Here is an 18,743-nt window from a genome sequence, read left to right as displayed (position 1 = left end):
CAGCACTAGGTCTCGCATGAACGCCCAAAACTTAAGGGAATGGGTAAGAGGTAGGGGTAAGATAGATTAATGAGATTCAGCCTAAGTCGCAGGACCAACCAAACTGAAAAAAAAGGATGACTTATAGTCCGAAAAATACGGTAATTGGTTTCACAGGGCGCTGTTGTCGTTGCTAACGTTAGTATAATTCTAACGTTATTACATCATGCAATTTACCATCTAGCCAACTATATAAGCTAACAGTAACGTTCACTCAAGTGGAACTAACTAACATTACGTTAACAACAGATGGCATTAATGGCCACAGCGCTGTTTTAGCGCAGCGCAACAGCAAGGGAGCTTTTTGTCAGATGTCTGTCTGAAGGTAATTGGCATTAAGATATCTACTAGTTAATTGGCCTAGGTTACCTACCTGCTGTAGTCAGTAAAAAAGAAAAGCTTATTCAGCGGGTCCAGACTGTTTGTTGACACCATACCCAAAAACCACTGTGTTACAACAAGATATTCCCCTTCACCACCTACTCAGTCACCTACCCACAGACAAACAATGATGGTGGTGATGATCAGACAGAGGAACAAGAGGTATCTTGGCATTGTACACATTATTTTTAGGCAGTTAAATCACATTTTGGGAAAGAATAATACTGAGGTCTGGACCTCGGTGTCTTCAATGGTAGATAAAGCCATGAATGGAGATAAATGAGTAGATGTTGAAGATGTAGGAAAATATCTATCCATACTCTAACATCAGATCAATGGCTTCATCCCTCCGGATCAGGAGGCAGCCAGTGGTACCTTTATGACTCTGTGAAGGATCTTCCGTTAGTGAAGAATAAATTAAACTTAAAACACTACACATGCTTTCATGCACAAACTTAAACACATGCTCACTCACAGTTGTAATCTCAACTGAGTCTGTGCCACAGAGGTTCAATTATGTAGTCATTTCTGAGGCCAAGTTTCAGAAGAAGGTTGACCATATTGTTGTTTTATCTGCACCCTGTAGATGGCGACATTTACACAGAAACTCCTTCATTGGTATCAACATGCACACACATAACACACAATAGGAGAGAAATGTGTCCTAGAGCTAAGTCTCGGTGTTAAGATTTAGAGGTTCAGTTGTGGAGCAGGGCACTGAGAGCCATTCCCTGTACTCTGCATCAATATGAGAGAGAGCCGGCCAGGCAAGGCCGACTGCACCAGAATAAAACACACTATCGTCAAGCACCAGCCTTTTATGGCCCAGCAAATGCGATTTTTCTCTTTATAGCTGCAATATTAATGTTTCTATCTTGGTATACTTAGAAAGAAAACAGCAGTTTCCAGGCTCTGAGCTGCCAAGATAGAAGGGGTAGAGAGAGGGAGACAGGGGAATTTAATAAGTGTCATGTCATGGCAAATAAAAGGGTGGGTAAAGTATGACCTTCAGTCAGCAACTACTGTAAAGCGTCAAAGTCAATGTAACAGACATAAATGTTGTCAATGACTATTTTAATCCCATTTTGTATCATTTTTACAAGAAAAGCTTTCATTGATGTACCCTAGTATTTATGACTTACATCATTATCGCTGCCAAGAAGGGTATGTTCTTCAGTTTGGTTTGCTTGTCTGCCTGTCTTGGATTATGGAAAATAAATACTGGCCTGATTTATTATGAAACTTGGTAGAAGAGTGTAGCATGGACAAAGGAATTTTTCACTTTCTTTAACATCACATGGCCTTGGAGGAGATCTGCGCTTTACGAGTACCCTTCTAGTTACATAATGAAATGATTCATTATGTAAAGTAAAGGGTACCATCAGTCAAACAGAGCAGACGGATCCCTCCTCCACCTGGCTTTTCATTTGTGGTCCCATTTACTCTACAGACTTTAGTAGCAGACGCCATTGCCACCAGTTTTGAGTCATGACAGCAAGGGCGTTGGTTTCGTTTCAACACATGATAAACGAGGGATCTGGGGGTCATCCATTACAAAATGATGAGCCTCAAACACTTCAATTCCTGCATTCTGGGGAATTCTTATGCATGTGGCCTTGACCAACTGCCACTTTGCTTGTTTGAAATCCATGATGTCTCTCTCTCATGCGTGGGCCAAATTCTTTGGGGGGCAAAGCAGAGAAAGGGGAGGTAATCTTGCCCCTTATGACCTCATAAGCTTCTAGCTCAGCTCATCTGAGTTTTCATTTTCTCAAAGGCAGAGCAGGATACCCAGGGCTCGGTTTATAAATATAACTATTTCTAGCCACTGGGGGGACCATAGGCAGGCTGGGGGAACTCATATTAATGTTAACCCTCTGAGCCCGAGACACTCGCCCACGAGTAAAAAAGTACCTCTGATTCATAGTTTAATAACTTTTGAACCATACAAGCGATTTACTCACTTTCGGTTTTGTTTAAATTCTGACGTTTTCGGCTTTACGGCGGTCTTTTCCCCGTCTTTCTAGCCTCTACAGGGGATTTTCTATCCAGCCTGGAACTTCAGCCTCTTTGGGCTTTAAATCCATACTGTTATATCCAAGATTGATCCACTTTATGTCCATAATTCATCGCGTTTTGGCTCATCTCTGCCGCTGAATCGTTCGTCTAATCTCTGATCTCCCGCTCTGTGTCTGTCCTGCCTATTTTTCAGGAAGTACATGCCCATATATGGGAGATAAAGGCACCCCTCGTGTATGGAAGGCCAGAGGGGACAAAAATGCCTATAGACTCTATGGAAGGCCAAATTATGCAACATTTAGACACATATTTGCTTGTATAACATTGCTGTGGGTGTAATATCAATAAATATGACATTATTATGTTATTATTGGCATAAGTAAATGTCATGAGAGCAAAACGTCTTGACTTTTTTGGAAAAAATGCATGTATTTTTTCAACTGTATAAGTTAATGATTATTTCTTCACAGTGTGACTCCCAAGACATATGAGAAGTGTTTTAGAATGGAAAATGGCTTAGGTTTTACTTATATGTCTGTGATATCAATACATATCTGAAAGATTCATTTATTTATTTATTTATCTTTAAGGCCCTACAACCATTTTTAACATGCAAATGACCTCACTGCAACCCAAATATTCCAATAACCCAGTTTGTCTTAAAAAAATGATGTTCATATTTTGACTGTAGACAACAGGGTTGATGTTTTACAAGCTTTTTTATAAAATAAATCCAGATGGAAATTAAACTGTAAAAATGGCCTCAGGGCCCTGAGTGTTGAAAAAAATCCTCATACAGTGAAATATTCATGCTTATGGGACCTTTAAGGAATCATGTACATCACAACAACAAATCTTTGAGAGAATGAGACCTCGTTAACGCCAGAATTTAAAGCTAGATAAAAGACAACAATATCACAAGAATTTACATTTTTATCATCATTCTCCTTTTGTGTTTTTTTTACCCCCCCCAAGGTTGCAAAGTAGACAGTTCTTGTTTTGCTTACATGTTTTGAGCCCCCTGAACGATTATATATACCGGAGTGGGTTGTCTTTCATGTTTTTGAGGGGGACAAATCTACCTCTTTGAAATATTGTAGGGGACAAATTCCTTGCATCTCCCCCAAAATCTACACCTATGCCGGACATGGTAGCTGCTACAGTCGTCAGGGCTCGGGCTAGTGTTAGCATTAGCTTCTCCAATTCTCCACTGCTGGATATAAGGTTGAGTTTGTGGGACTAGCTTCTGACAAAACATCTTAAGTAAACCTAAGGTTGTGTTACTCACATATTATCTTCTTAGCTAGAAATAGAGCTTTATTGTCAATTTTAAAATTAATGGCACCATCATTTGCAAAATGAACATCATGCTGTATTGAAAAAGACTTGATACTAGTGGTTCTGACCATAAAGTTATTATGAAAATGTTTGCTGAGGTAATAAATCAAGTGAAAAGTAGGCTCATTTTCCCTTAGATTTCTAAAGAAACAGACTTCTTCTTGCAACCAGTGGAGTCGCCCCCTGCTGGAAATTAGACAGACTTGAGGTTTAAGGCACTTCCGCATTGGCTTCACTTTTCAGACCCAGAAGCTTTGTCCATTATGCTTAGGATGCCATTACTCCACTATATCGGATATACATAGCAAATATTAGTTTACTGCTATATTAATATTATGCATTGTATGTACAGCCATTTTAAATAAGAACAGAAGTCTAAAATGTATACTATGTTTTACTTTTTTAATTTAATTTAAAATTATAGTCAGAAAAGGCTTGTAAATAGTCTTTACAGGATTACCCAAGATTTCCGAAAATTTTAAAAACAAAATCAACGTTGGTGTCTCTTTGATTGCCTCCCTTCACAGGAATATAATCCTAAAAAAAGAGGTCCATAATTTATTCCGATCTCCAAACACTGCCCTCAGGGAGATGTTTCTCTGCTGCACAAACCACTTTAGCCAAAGTTAGATAGCTGCATCTACTCCATTTCAGTCAACTTTATGAAAAGTAAACGTGAAACCTTGGCTGTAAACAACTTATAAAGTTGACTGATGTTTAAAGCTGGATTTAAATAAGAGTTTGTTGGAAGTCCGTAGAGAGGCAGAGTGGGAGACATGAAAGCAGCCCCAAGGGCAGCTTTGTTGATTGGGATTGATTCTGGTGAAACAAAGGCCAATGTAAGCAACCTGATACTTCAGACAGATAGACCCATCAGCACTTTGTTTTCTTTTAGGACACTAATAGTGGAACCCATTCCCATCACCGCAACTTGTACATGCCCGTAGCAGTGATGGTCACAGTTGAAATTTAATTTATGGGAGTCTGAGGTCATTAGCAAATGTCCCATGTCTGAGTGTGATTTGTAGAGTGTGTGCATCTGTTTTAATGATCCCTACCAGTCAGTTTGGGTATGCCTGTGTATGCCAGACAGAATCCCCACACTTACTGTGCACAGACGTCTGTACACAGAACTGGATAAAGTTGAATAAGCCAAAATATTTAAATTATTGGATCATGGGTGTGCAGGGCCAAGTTTCAGTAATCAAACTCGCAACTGTGAGGCCCATCTTCTGACCTGACTGAAACCCTTTTTTTGAACTTGTTGTTGTCCAGCGTTCCAGCAGTTCTCACCTCATTACCTCATTATAGCTGCTGTCATCATAAGTCAGCCATTAGTTTTTTTTCCTATTAAGTCAAAACTGATTGCTACGGAAGCCCTGAGGGGCAATATAAGGAAAAAAGGTTTATCTCATATGTATGAGATAAACCGATCTCATGTCTGTCTGCTAAGTGTGGAGCTAGAGCCAGGAGGTGATAAGCTTAGCATGAAGATTGGAAGCAGGGAGGAACTGCTGCCCTGCTTCGTCCAAAGTTTAAAAAGTATGCCAAACCTTCTAAAGCTCACCAATAGTATCTATCTATATCTCATATATTCTTCTTGAATATCATATTATAACATTTTGTTTTGGCAAGGTTAGCTTTATTCCCCTGCTTCCAGTCTTTATCCTAAGCTACGCCGCTGTTATTGTCTCCATGGCTCCAGCTCAATAATTACAGGACACAAGAGTTGTATTAATCTTTTCAGGCACCTCTGGGGATTCCACCACAGAATAGATATTAATCATGACGATATCTATATTTCCTGATAATGAAAATAAGAATTGATTATAAGTCAAAGATAATCAAGCAACTATAATATATCCCATTATCTATCATGAAATCAGGTAAATCAAAATGATTTTAAGAAGGGTTAGTGCATAAATAACACAGAATATCAGAAGTTTACTACCATTATAATGGTGATTTCTATAGGCATCTTAAACGTGCTAAGTTAAGATTAAAATCACAACTGCTTCTCTTATGACAATATATTCTCTCCTCTTTTTCTCTCCTCACTTCATCGCCTCTTCTCTTCTTTTCTCATCTCTCCTCGTCTAAATCAATGCGTTGCCCCAGCAGCTCTTATTGGCCTGACATGTGACTGATTGCTGCACACAGAAACCTGCAGCTAAATAAAATAACAGTTACGCCCAAATGAAGTTGATACACCTTGATAAGAGCACTATTCAGTCATTGTGAAATAGGCCTGAATGAGGCTTTGCCTGCACACACACACACACACACACACACACTTTTTAAATGAATCTTATGCACCGAGCTATGGAATTGTGTTGAAAGGTAGATTATTCATGGAGAATCGACTACAATTTCACGGCTTTCTGGAAATAATTAGCGTGACATTTATTCAGGCTTTATAATTGGTTAAGACTCCAGACCCTCACCTCTAATAAAGTTGTCATTGAACCTATAATGCTGCTGGCGCCCATGATAGCAGGGGTATATTGCCGCCTGGTGCAGGGTCGGTCAAATCATCAAAGAGGATAATGCAGCTAGGTTTATGGCATGCTGTGTGTGTGTGAGGGTGTGTGCCAGCGAGAGAGCGAGCGTGCATGCGTGTGTGTGTGTGTGTGAAACCAGTCCATTGTTAGATGACTGGACAATTACTTAAAGATTTTTAAAGAAGCCTCTCCGATGTTTCAGTTAATCTAAAAAGCATTAGATTACAAACGGTATTTTCTAGTAGAAGTCATTAGAACCAATCAATCCTGTCCTCTTACTCAACACCCCTCCCTGCTACTTTTCTCTCATTACTTTTCATCCTTTTTGTCAAATTGTGTCAACTCTCTTCTCTCCTTGCTTTCTGGATGATTCTTCCTCTTCCTCTTTACACTGTCTTGCTGTTATCCGACTCCTCTCTCGTCTTTTCCTCCTTCACCTCTATGGCTTACCTGTGGCTGTGAAATGGTTTTCACATCTCTCCGGAAACATAACTCAGTGTGTTTTTGTTGCACTTAAAGTCAAAACACAAAGGTTACTTTTGACTTTACTGTGTTTTTTGGACACTCTCTTTTTGGCCAGACACAGACACACAGACTGCAGCCACTTACTGTATTTCCCTGAATGTTGCACAGGTTCCTGTCTTCACTGTAGTAGTTGAATGCTTCACCACAGCTTCCACTGGGGATTGTTTTCCTTTTCAATACGGATCCTATCTTCTTTGTGCAGCCAATTGACACTTTAAACAGAAATAGACAGAAACTACCAACAGGATATCATTGTTGTTGCACACAATTAATCAAGCACAGATTAACATATGAAATCACAGAAAGTATGAACAAAATCATATGTAAAAATTAGGAGACGAAGAGGCTATAACCCTCTTTCAAATCTACTGTCTATGCTATGCTGTGTGTGTGTGTGTGCGTGGTGTGTTTGTGTGTGTTTGTGTGTAAAGGGAGGGGTTAGGACTTTTATGGGCAAGGGTTGGGGGGTCTGGTTTTAGGATGTGGGAACGATTGAGCCTGTGAAAATTGTATTGATGCAACTTAGCACATAGTTGTATTATTGTAAATTAGGTGTGAATGTGTTTGTAAAATGTTATATTCTGATGTTTTGTTATTCACTTGCATCAAATATTGCCCAGGGAATAACGGGGGAAAAATAGCAATTGTGCTACAAACTGGTGCAGTGTATCTCTCCTTGTTCTTATTCAAGGTTAATGTTTCAATGTATATTGTCCATGTTCAGATAAAATTACATTACATATACAGTAAATGTTAGAGAAAAACCTGAAAACAACTGAACTGAACTGTGTGTGTGGTGTGTGTGTGTGTGTGTGTGTGTGTGTGTGTGTGTGTGTGTGTGTGTGTGTGTGTGTGTGTGTGTGTGTGTGTGTGTGTGTCTGTCAGGTGGCTGTGACTTTTGCAGTGGGGTCAGAGGTCGGCCTTCAGAGCAACAATGACTTCAGTCAGATGGGAAAACCTTTCCTAATGGGCACTGTGGCCCTGGGTGAGAATCAGCTTTGTAGCTCCATTTCCTTCTTTCTCTCTTCATCTTTTCACCTTTCTTGCCCAGGTTTATTTTGTTATTTTTTCCAGTTCACGCTCCTTCTTCTACAAAACCTTTTCTTTCCTGGCCCAGAATAATGAAGGCCCATGATGGACTTACTCCAGTGCACAGGACACCTGGAATTAAAGTTGCTAACCAGATTTGGAAAACATTGAACATAACAAAGCACAGTGGCTAATTTGTTTAATGTGAAAATACTATGGCCATAAAGAAATGTGGTGATTTAACTGCTAGTAAAAGAGGCGTTAAAGTCTAAAAATAATGCTTAAGACATATTTCAAGTGTAACCATGAACAAAGCTGTACTGTATGATTCAGATCTTGCCAAACACCCTAAAAAACATTGCCCTACATTTCATTGATGGTCCTGAAAATGGGCATGACACTTTGCAACTTATGAGCGTTATTTAGCCCCCCATGACATGGTTGGTACCAACGAATGCCTTATGTCGTCTAGTTTCATATAATACCAATATGTTAAATATATGTTAAAAGAGCCCACTTCAGCCTCCTAAAGGCAGTAATGTTGGCCGAGATCGATCTCCTAGGGTGAAAAGATCAGTCTCAGAATTTTAGAATCAATTTTGGATCATTCAAATTAAAATCTATTTTTTTAAACCCAGGCCTACTTTTACTGTAAGAGCATAGTGGACAGTGATGACACACTGGTGTGCTGCTGGTACAACGTGAAATAAAGGACTGGTACAGTAACAGAAGCCCACAGAATATATGAATGAAGATTGCAAAAACATATTTTTATAAAGTTTTGTCTGCATGCTGTAAAGAACAAATGGTAACACTTTATTTGAAGGGGTGTGACATTAGACTGACATGACACATGAACATGCAGTCTTTAGAATGTTTATAAATTTTGTCATTAAGTGTCCTTTGCTAAATGATGACACTTTTAATGCAAAGTTAGCATTGTTTGAGATGTTTGTGTTATGACAACTTGACATTACATAAGCAAGACAATATAACCTGTCATGTCTTTGGTATGACAACTTGACATTAACCTTGACAACCTGTCATAAATATGTCATGGCAGGCCTAATTATTAATCTTTAATAAACTATTTACCACTTATGTGTTTACATTGCATTGAACTGTGGCCGGATTGGCTCAGTGGGTATGTGGGCACATATCGACGCTGAGGTCCAGGGTTCGAGTCCAATCTGTGATGATTTCCTGCATGTCTTCAAGCAAACTAGCTAAGGGCCGTTAAATACAGTAACGGATACTTTAGCAAGAAGTATCCATAGCCTAAAGCTAATGTTACCTCTCCAAAAGTCTTTATATAGTGCTTATATTATGCTTTTTGTTTTTTTTCTTTCCTTTTTAGTTTTAAATATCATTTCGTACACATTATAGATTTAGAAAGTGAAAAAGCCCAAAGTCCACCCCAAAGGGACTTACCATTTCCAACAGAAAACCCTGTTCACCAACTGCTCCAAACAGCTCTGTTGTAGTCCAGCCTTTACTTCTGTGACAAACGTGCGCAGTCCTAACCAAGGTACTGCACATCTGTGACTCTCATCAAAGCTAGAAACAGAAGTGAGGTGCCTCACTCTTTAGCTAAAACAGAGAGCTCAACACACAGGGTGAAAAAAGGAGCTGCACCAATGTGCAGTACAACAAAAATATGGTTGTTTCTTTTTTTTTTTTTTTTTAATTAAACAAAGTTAACCTATTCTGGTACAACCTCTAAATACAACTCTGAACATGAGCATAATATGAGCACTTTATATTCCCTCTGTACTGCATTCACTTGTCTTATAACTTTTATGACAGGACGAGTCCAAATGATTTTACTTCAGATCAGGCCTTGTGTATTATTCAGGACACTTTTAGAAAAGCAGTTCATGGTGAAAGCAAACTACACAATAAGTCCAAATTGTTTCACTTTACCTGAGGTCAAGGAAAAATTTGCATGACAATTATGATGGTCACATTCAATTGAATTGAATTCAATTTTATTTATAGTATCAAATCATCACAAGAGTAATCTCAAGACACTTTACAGATAATGTAGGTCTAGACCACATTCTATAATTAAGATTTACAAGGGCCCAACAATTCTAGTAATTCCCCAAGGGCAAGCATTTAGTGTGACAGTGGCGAGGAAAAGCTCCTTTTTTAGGAAAAAACCTTGGACAGACCCAGGCTCTTGGTAGGTGGTGTCTGACGGTGCTGGTTGGGGGTGTAATGTATAGTGGCAATAACAGTCACAATAAAAGATAATGGAAAAGTGACTAGAAATGGTAGTTGTAGTAGTTCATGGCATAGCAGGGCACAGCAGGACCATGGCCACAGCTGCACCCTAATCCAAGGAAACATGTTACATGAAACAAAAATAATGACTCCAGGGAATAACTCCCCAGAGCTGGGTTAATAACAAAAGCATTTCTGGGACATGGTTGCACACAAATGGAAAGAGAGAGGAGAGAGCAGCTCAGTGTGTCAAAGGAAGTCCCCCGGCAGTCTAAAACTATAACAGCATATATAAGAGAATCAGGTTAAGGAGAGGAGCCTGGTCACATGACAGTCAATGTAAAAACCAACCATTTAATGACAGTGTATGCTTATGCACACCCCTTCAAATAAAGTGTTACCCAAAAAATGCCAAATTTCACACAGCGATTGACCTGCTGTTCTGTTTTTGTCCCAAACAGGAGGGATTGTAAACGTGATGCCTCTGCTCTTCTCGCAGATCTCACACAACAAAACACAGGTAAATCTAGTCCTTTACTATGTCCTGCACTGACTTCTGATCTCTATGCTCACTGTACTGAATTCAAAAATAGCTTATGATGCGCTGCATTGGCGCCGGCAACCCTAATCCTGTACGCATTGTGCGTACATTTTTTTTCCGTGAGACATGCAATGCATCTAGTATAACAATGTGTAAATGCACACAGGAGCAGCAGCGGCTCTGTTCTGCTCTCTGCTCTGTTCACAGTAATACATTTCACATTAATTAGGCCTATCCGGTACTTCACCAACAACCCATCCACTATCAATCAGAATGCATTTTTATAACTCGATCCGTAGATAAACTGGTTGCTGGACAGTATCGCTAAATCCACAGACGGAGCTAGCATGTAGTTTGAATCATGTGCGTTAACATGGACATGAATATTGGGGTTATCATGTTTACAAAGCACACAGGGGAATCAGGTTATTCATATCTCCGCACAGGCTCTCCAACTGCTGTCTCTCTCTCTTACTTCAGTGAAAATATTTTTTAAAGTTTTGTTCCGAATATTATCTACTTAAACATTTAAAATGGCCTTTTTTAACTCAGGTAAGTAACACTTGTGAATTAAGTTCTAACACCAATGAATAGAACAATAGAATCTGGTTACTGAAGAATAGGATAAATTAAGAGGCTTGAGAAACACTCCCAGTAGACACCATAAAGCCATGTCCGATTGGAATTCTGGGTTAAGCAGTGTAACCACCCAACTTTGTATCCAAAAGTATTTTAACCAGATTTACAGAATTTTAGCCAAGATTTAATTTCTTCAGTGAAAGCTTGAGTGACGTTTAAGTTGCAACATCAAAATTTATATTCATGAAGTCAGTTTCAAGTTCATTTGTGTAGCTTATTTCTATCATTGATATCAATTTGATCAAATTGATTTATAGACCATCTTTCCCACCTCAGCCAAGTTTAAAGACTTTTTTGAAATATTTTAACTGTTTTTCCAGTCTAGCATTTTCCACTCAGGTTCTTTCATGTGCAGGTTTAAAATGTACATAAAAACGAAGTGTAGGCCTCAAAGCAAACAAGAAGCATGTATATATCCTTCTGCCCCATTATCAATAACTGCAAGCTTGCCTTTCTCAATGTCTTTGTCTGAATAACATACTCTGCCTAATAAACACACCAACCCACATCCAACTTAGCTGACTGTATCATTATCCCCCGGCATGATTTGTATGTTTTGGGGTATTTGTCTTTGAAGAAAGATCTTTTGTATTAAACCGATATTTTGCATAAAACATACAAAGACAAGGTGAGAATCTCCAAATGTAGTGGCTTAAGGCCAGTGTGTCACCGTCACTGACGTGCCTTAGACTTCTCTTCAGCAGTGTTCAGACAAAGTGCCAAAAACTGCAGTTCCTTGAATTGCCACAGTCTATGGTTCAGATGTCTGAGTGGACAAAGGATGCAAATGGAGGGTGCAGCAAATTGAAGTGTGCATTTTATGTAAGACTAGCCTGGATGATTAGTTACGAGTTTCACTGGCTTTGTGTTGTGTTGATGTAGTCATACTGTTTACAAAATTCTCGTGTAACTTTGCTTGAGCAGGATGTCAGTCACAAGGTACTGCATTTCCTTCATGTCCAGATCCTGTGGTTTCGGAGAGCAGTGCTCGCAGGCCTGACAACCTGTACTGTGCTCAACATTCTCTGGTAAGCACATTATTCTCTTACTGCCTTGCTCTTTAACTTCTTTTGTTAATGGATAAAATACAGTATATATATACACACATATACTGTATACATATATACTGTGTATATATGTAGATAGATAGATAGATAGATAGATAGATAAATTAGGGAAATTTCAGTGCTACAGTCGCAAAGTATCAGACACACAGCCCAGATACAGAATATACATGAAATAAGAAATAGGATAGAATACAAGAACAAATATTTAAAAAATGAAGATAAAAAATACTAAGGAAAGAATGTATAAATATATATGCAAGTTGGGAATAAAAGCGTACAACTACTCAAATAGTATTTATGAAGATGTGTATTCTATGCACTTATTGCAGTATTGTGATGTGTATGAGTCTTAACACTCAGTGATAAATATTGTATTGCCTTGTTTTTATCAACACCATATAATAACCTTCAGACAAGTAATAGCTTATTCATCTTTTCAGGTGCCATTATTAAAGTCACACTTGTTTTGAGCCATGTTCTCTGGAAATTGCGAAAAGAGGAAAAAAACACCTCTGAAACTACTCTTGTACTATTGCAGAGACATATTACCCCAGGAGAGCATCTGGTGTATACTCTCCCAGGAGAGAGCACCACAGGACACTGGGCTATTTCTGTAAAGAACTGCCACAACCTCTCCACAGGCAGAGGGTAGGGATTATAGAGGCAGGAAATTCAGTGGGAAGGAGGGGGGCTCACAGTAATAATTAGGTTTAAGCCACTGTATGCGTCAGACATCATAAGGGAGTATTGATTGTTTAATGCAGTAATTCCCAACCATGGATACTTGTACCTCAGGGGGTACTTCTGCAGTTGCAAGGGGGTTTGTTGGAAATATTGTAGAGTAGCTCAACTGATTTGTATCCACATATTGACATTAAGTCAGCAGTAGTCTTGCTTTTCTTGCAGACCATCCACACGCTGCGGAGCGAAGGGAGGTCTGGCGAGTCAACACAGCCTTCCAGGAGGGAAGAAAAACATGCTCTGGTTTATTGGCATTACTTAAAACCAATCACAATCATCATGGGCGGTGCTAAGCTCCTCACAGAGCCACTGTAAATAGTCTTGCGAGAGAAAACTCAGATTGGACAGATATTCTAGCTAGCTGTCTAGATTTACCCAGCAGAGGTCTGAGGAGCAGTTAACCATAGTCCCCAGAAATCACCTGGAGTTTAGAACGCCAACACAAAGAAAGAGAAAGTCGGCAGACATCCGGCCGAAAATAATCAGTCAGGTTGAATTTCCGGCAACACCTGAACAATCCCGGAAGTGGAATGCGTCGATATAGACTAACTTGAAATTTTTGCAAGTAAAAAATGTTGTAGTACTTTTGACTATAGGTGAATTTTTATAGACAAGGTTTTATTCGATGATTCTAAAAGGAGTAAGAGTCTTGTGCGATGTATTAATGGTAGGGTTTTGTGTGAAATTTCCATATAAAAGGTAAAAGCATAGTAGCAGGCTGCTTTGCGGATAGCAGATGTGAAACTGCTTGGGTGGAATTAAGGCTGAAGGCTGTCATGCCTGGTAAGTGTTGTTGTGTTCCAAAAGTACCATTTAAAACAATAAATATATGTATAAAGTCATTCAAACCGGGGGGCCGGTAGCCGGCCCGGCCAACCGCTAGGGGGTCCGGGGCCCCGGTTGCCACGGGGGGGCCCGAAGGGTTCCCCCGCGGGGGGTCCAAAGTATGGTGCGGACGGGGTCGGGTCAAAAACCCCCCGGGGCCCAGATCGGGGGTCACAGCACCCGCACCCGGCTCAAAATCAGGGGAAAAGGGGCGAAATGGGGGCCGATCAGGTCCTGTGGGTCCATTTTGGTCAATTGTTCGACGGGTGGAAGGGGCCCAAACGCAGCAAGGGAGGCGGGCAAATTTATGATTAAAGGGGTTTTGTCCAAAAAACAGATCCAAGAAAAACCCAAAACGGGGCCGGGAAAAAAAAAACCGGGCCGGGGAAAAACTAGGGGGGGGAAAAGCCCCGGGGGGGGAGGCATTTCCCAGGGGACAAAGGGGAAAAACATCCGGAACGGGGAAAAGGGCCCTAAACGGGGCACACAACGGCAAGGGGACAGCGAAAACCCGCGGAAAAAATGGCAAGACCACTACAAGCAAGGGAACCGAGTTTAATCAAAGAGGAAACGAGGAACGTGAACAAGGTACGTGTTGAAACACTTAGGGGGCAAGCAATAAACCCGACAAAAGTAAAACTTGGCAAGACGAGCAAAACAAAACCAGACTTCAATAAAAAGGAAACAGAAAAAAAATACACCTCCCGGGGGAACACAGGACAGGCCAACAAACAAGCCCAGGGAGAAAAAAACAAAAACAAGGGGAAGAAAAAGGGAAAAAAAAACCCCCAAAACCCAAAAACCCAAAACCCAAACATAGAAATCAAACCGGGGGCCATATGAAAACAAAAATTTTCATATGGGGTTTATATGAGGCTGATTTTTTCTGTGTTTTTTTTGGTGAATATACAAAAAGGTTTTTGTGAAAATTCTTTAAGCCCTCATTTTCATTTGATAAACTAGCTGCATCTATAGTTTTAGCGACAAGGAGAAATCATACACATCTCTTTGTCATACTCACACACACTCAGAGTTGCAGCTGCCCACAATATCAGAATCAGAATAAAAACTTCCAACTCTGCCAGACTATTAGTCAAGAACATTTAGCTTTATTTTTAGCTTGTGTGTCTGTTTCAATCAGTGAAAAAGAGTGAGTGTATAAGATAGATGAAGACACAAATGGAAAGACAAAATTCAATTCTACTCCCCCAATTTTACAGTTATTTTACCAATGGGTTGTCCTACCCAGCCTATGAAAACTGTTGCATAATGTCTTCTGTAGCTCTCGAGAAGCTTTGTCAAGTCTGACCCTGGAATCTCAGCTTTGGAGAACTTGCATTACTAACTCTGGGTGTGGAGTTTAAAGTCAATATGCTATCCAGTTGCATTATGGTAAACATTATGGCAATGGCATTTTGTTAATTTTGAAAAACTCAAGCTGTTAAGTACTTTCCGCCATCTAGCTGCTCTTATTGTGGGATTGTCGTCACTGTTAAAAAAATCGAAAATTGAATCATCATCATCATTGTTGAACTGGAAAATTGTGACATTTCTATTTTCAACACATTTTGTAACTTTTCTACCACAGCGATACTGATAACAGTTCAATAAATGTATTTCTGATACTCTGACACGTGTATATTCTTCAAATCAACCCCAGGCTAAGCAAGACTGGCAACACAATCTTCGAAGACTCCACAACAGCTTTCATACACTCCAATTTTAATCCAAATGTGGCAGGTATATATGATGCAATATCCACGTGCACCTTGTTTCTCTCAGATAAAAAGGCTAAAAATGTTAAAATAACAAATTAACAAGCAAGCACAAGAAATAGAATATACCGCTGCACTGCTGAACGAGATCCACACTCATGACAAATTTCACTGAGCTATACCCAACAATTGGCTGTATCTGACCTTTGGTGTACTTTACTGATCAGCTTCTGGCAAAACAACTTACAGCAGCTCCACACAATAACTCTCTTTGCTCTGGGGTACTTCTCTGAGATTTATGAGCTTCAGGCTGCTTTTTTTTTTGTTTTGTGTCCAACCTACACACCAGATTCTGAAAGCAGTGTTCCGTGGCAAAGCAATGCTCTATAATGGCAGGTTTATTTCACAGGGGAGCTCCATTTATCGATTCATAATAACATTTCAGTTATTTCAATGCGCAGTAAACAGGCTGTACATTCTCTCACCACATACACATAGTTCTTAGGTCAACACATGCACTGAGAAGAACCCATACTATGTTTTTACTTTTAGTTTAGTAAATGCATGGTTAGATGAACCTTCAACTAATTGCTCTATTTCACATGGATTACGCCCAAGGCTCTATGTGTTTAACTTTTCATCCATGTGGTTTCACGTGGAAGGCGGTGGAAATGTGTTGTACGCTAGATGGTGGAAGGTCAGCCTTCTTTTCTGTGTTTTGTCACCCTCCTGCTCCTGCTAGCTTTGTCTGCTTGGAGCCAGATCATGTTATGCCCAGGTTTCTACACTGGATGACATGTTTGCACTGGCAAGTCCTCCAGGGGATCTGGCATAAACCGAAATGAGATTATTTTCCCAGACTGAGTATTTAAACAGTCAAAGTTTGGACATTTTGAAATCAATTAATTTTAACAGGTTTAGTGCTGTTGCAACTGTTCAACTTTGGTTAAATTTGACATGGACATTAGTGCTGCATAACGTCTTGACAGTACAAGCATTGGGTAAAACCTGTGAGTCTAAAATGGAAAAAGCTATCATGTTACTGTGTCCTACCAATTTCATTTAACCTTGCTCTACCAAACAGTAGCAGAATCAATAAAGCTTTCTTCTTTGTATCTATTTTACATGGAACAAAACTAGCCACAATTAATGTTAGCAACGGTTAAATCTAACAAAGTAGTCTCTTCAACAAGCTTCCTCCACCGAATATGTCCTAAAGATATGGGGGAAAATCTAATTGTGCCATTGTCTGCCGTGACCGGGCACTGAGTATGTGTGACCTCTATCCGGATGACTGACAACAAAATATAAAGGAGAGAGAAGGACGAGAAAGTGGTGGAATATCTGAAGAAGAAATACTGTACCTCCTGGGAGCCTGGTCTCTGAAGACCTACATGATCTTGAACAAAATTGAGCTTATGTGTTGTGCAGCTGTTCAATTCAGCAGCCTGTCCAGGGCTGTCGCCACAGGCGTGGAAATAGTTCTGACCCTAGCCATGTTAAAGTCAAGAAAGTTTGACTGAGCATTGTCACCCTCCAGTTTTGTGCCGGGATGGTGTGGCAGGGAGCTCTTTGGTCTGTGCTTCATTGTCTGAAAACATTCAACCAGCCAAGGAAAAGTGAATGCTGCTGCTCCCTGTGGTTACAAATCAGCTAGCCACCCATTCAGCTAGACATCTATCCCTAACCAGCTGTTGTCATCAGCCTTCACAAGAATCAACAAGGTTCTTTGATCTATCTATTCTTATGGCTGCGTCGCCTGTGGTATGAGTAGGTGCGAAGCAGTCCACGGTGAATCTGTCTAACAGACAGAACTGTCTTCTAGTTACAACATGTACTTTGGTGGCTTCAAAGAAAAACAGGCAGGGGAATATGCATGATATACTTATAACTCCCAGCCAATGGATCCGTAGAGGAAGAGATCTCCACTTCATCAAGCTCAGGTGGATTTATCAGGGTGTTTCTTGATGTCTATTTGGAATTGTGGTTCAAATGACTTTTGAGAGTTGAATCCATCTACCCCCTTTCAGGGGGCTTTATTTACAGTTACTCATGTGCCTCTTTGTTAGTCTGTACTTTGAACTTCTAGAAGCATAGTGCATTAGATTGTTAAGGTCCTGGAAAGTTGAGGACCCTGTCAAAGTTCAGCATGATGACCAGCGAAGTGCAAAGATTCATACTATGAATGCAGGTATATTTTCTCTAAGACCACAGTAAACAAGGCCCAATAATGAAGCATTTTCTTATGTTTCATTCCTCTCCTGTACCGATTCAGCCATATGATCCATAGGTGTTGCGTTGTGCAGTATGGTGTCTAGGTAACAGCAGTTCTAGCATCTAAGCCCTTACAGCCTTTTTAGAGAAGCCAGTGTTATGTATCTTTGAACATCGGCAGAGTCCACACATTATGCTACCCTGCCACTTTATAAGGGACTAAACTACAGTGTATGCTGTAGTTTACTTTTTTTGTTACTTTTCGTGTGTACAGACAATTGCAACACCATGAAGCCTTCAAGGAGAGACGGTCCATTATCATCATTTTAACAATTATGGAATTTCTCTTATCTCTTTGATAGAAGGTATTTTTCCCTACCTTTTAGCATTGACATTTGTAACAGCTATTTTGCCTTCAGATGCTGTCGTACGACACGTTCTACACTCTAGTTGTTTTTAAGCATACCCCGGGTTGTTTTACCTGTATGAAGTTGTTACCCACTTTAGAACATTGTGCAGACTAACTAACTACACAGGGGACGTGTCACAAAACAGTTTTTATTTTAATCCTTCCATCTGTCTACACAGGCCTTGTATCGGCTCATGTTTCACTTAAGCTATTTGAGCGTGAGCATGACTTGAAATACATTTCCATGCCTGTTGTCTAACTTATTTTGTTTTATACATGTAACTACAGTGATACAGTAAATACTGTGTCTGAAGGCATACTGTGTATACAAGACATGGTGCTCGTGTTATGCCTGCTTTTTCGGATTCACCTTTTAATTTCCAATCATAATTTCATAGACATGATTGAGATGTGGATAAAGTGTAGCCACACACTTTGAGGAATATGCCGTCATTCATTAGCTCACTGCTGTCTTTCTGTTCCACTAGTTTCCTTTTTGTTTGCCAGAGATCATAAATAATACTATAATATTTG

General features: G+C 39.8%; 1 protein-coding gene and 1 long non-coding RNA gene across 3 annotated transcripts in view; one reads left to right on the top strand and one right to left on the bottom strand.

Moving 5' to 3' along the window:
* LOC116695344 (uncharacterized) overlaps nucleotides 1-18,743 on the top strand; it is a 95,269-nt gene that overhangs the window by 48,846 nt on the left and 27,680 nt on the right. For both annotated transcript variants that reach the window (XM_032525555.1, XM_032525554.1), the window contains 3 exons: nucleotides 7,689-7,788; nucleotides 10,520-10,578; nucleotides 12,202-12,266. In XM_032525555.1, coding sequence (XP_032381446.1) covers nucleotides 7,689-7,788; nucleotides 10,520-10,578; nucleotides 12,202-12,266 — 224 coding nt within the window. The remainder of the gene's footprint in view (nucleotides 1-7,688; nucleotides 7,789-10,519; nucleotides 10,579-12,201; nucleotides 12,267-18,743) is intronic.
* On the bottom strand, nucleotides 3,943-11,998 carry LOC116695380 (uncharacterized). Its single transcript, XR_004333441.1, has 3 exons — nucleotides 11,987-11,998; nucleotides 9,751-9,755; nucleotides 3,943-4,043 (listed from the first exon to the last, which is right to left on the bottom strand). It is a non-coding gene; the product is annotated as an uncharacterized LOC116695380 (long non-coding RNA).

This window comes from Etheostoma spectabile, chromosome 9 (assembly GCF_008692095.1).
Source record: "Etheostoma spectabile isolate EspeVRDwgs_2016 chromosome 9, UIUC_Espe_1.0, whole genome shotgun sequence".
NCBI lineage: Eukaryota > Metazoa > Chordata > Actinopteri > Perciformes > Percidae > Etheostoma > Etheostoma spectabile.
This window is presented reverse-complemented; position numbering and strand designations above follow the sequence as displayed.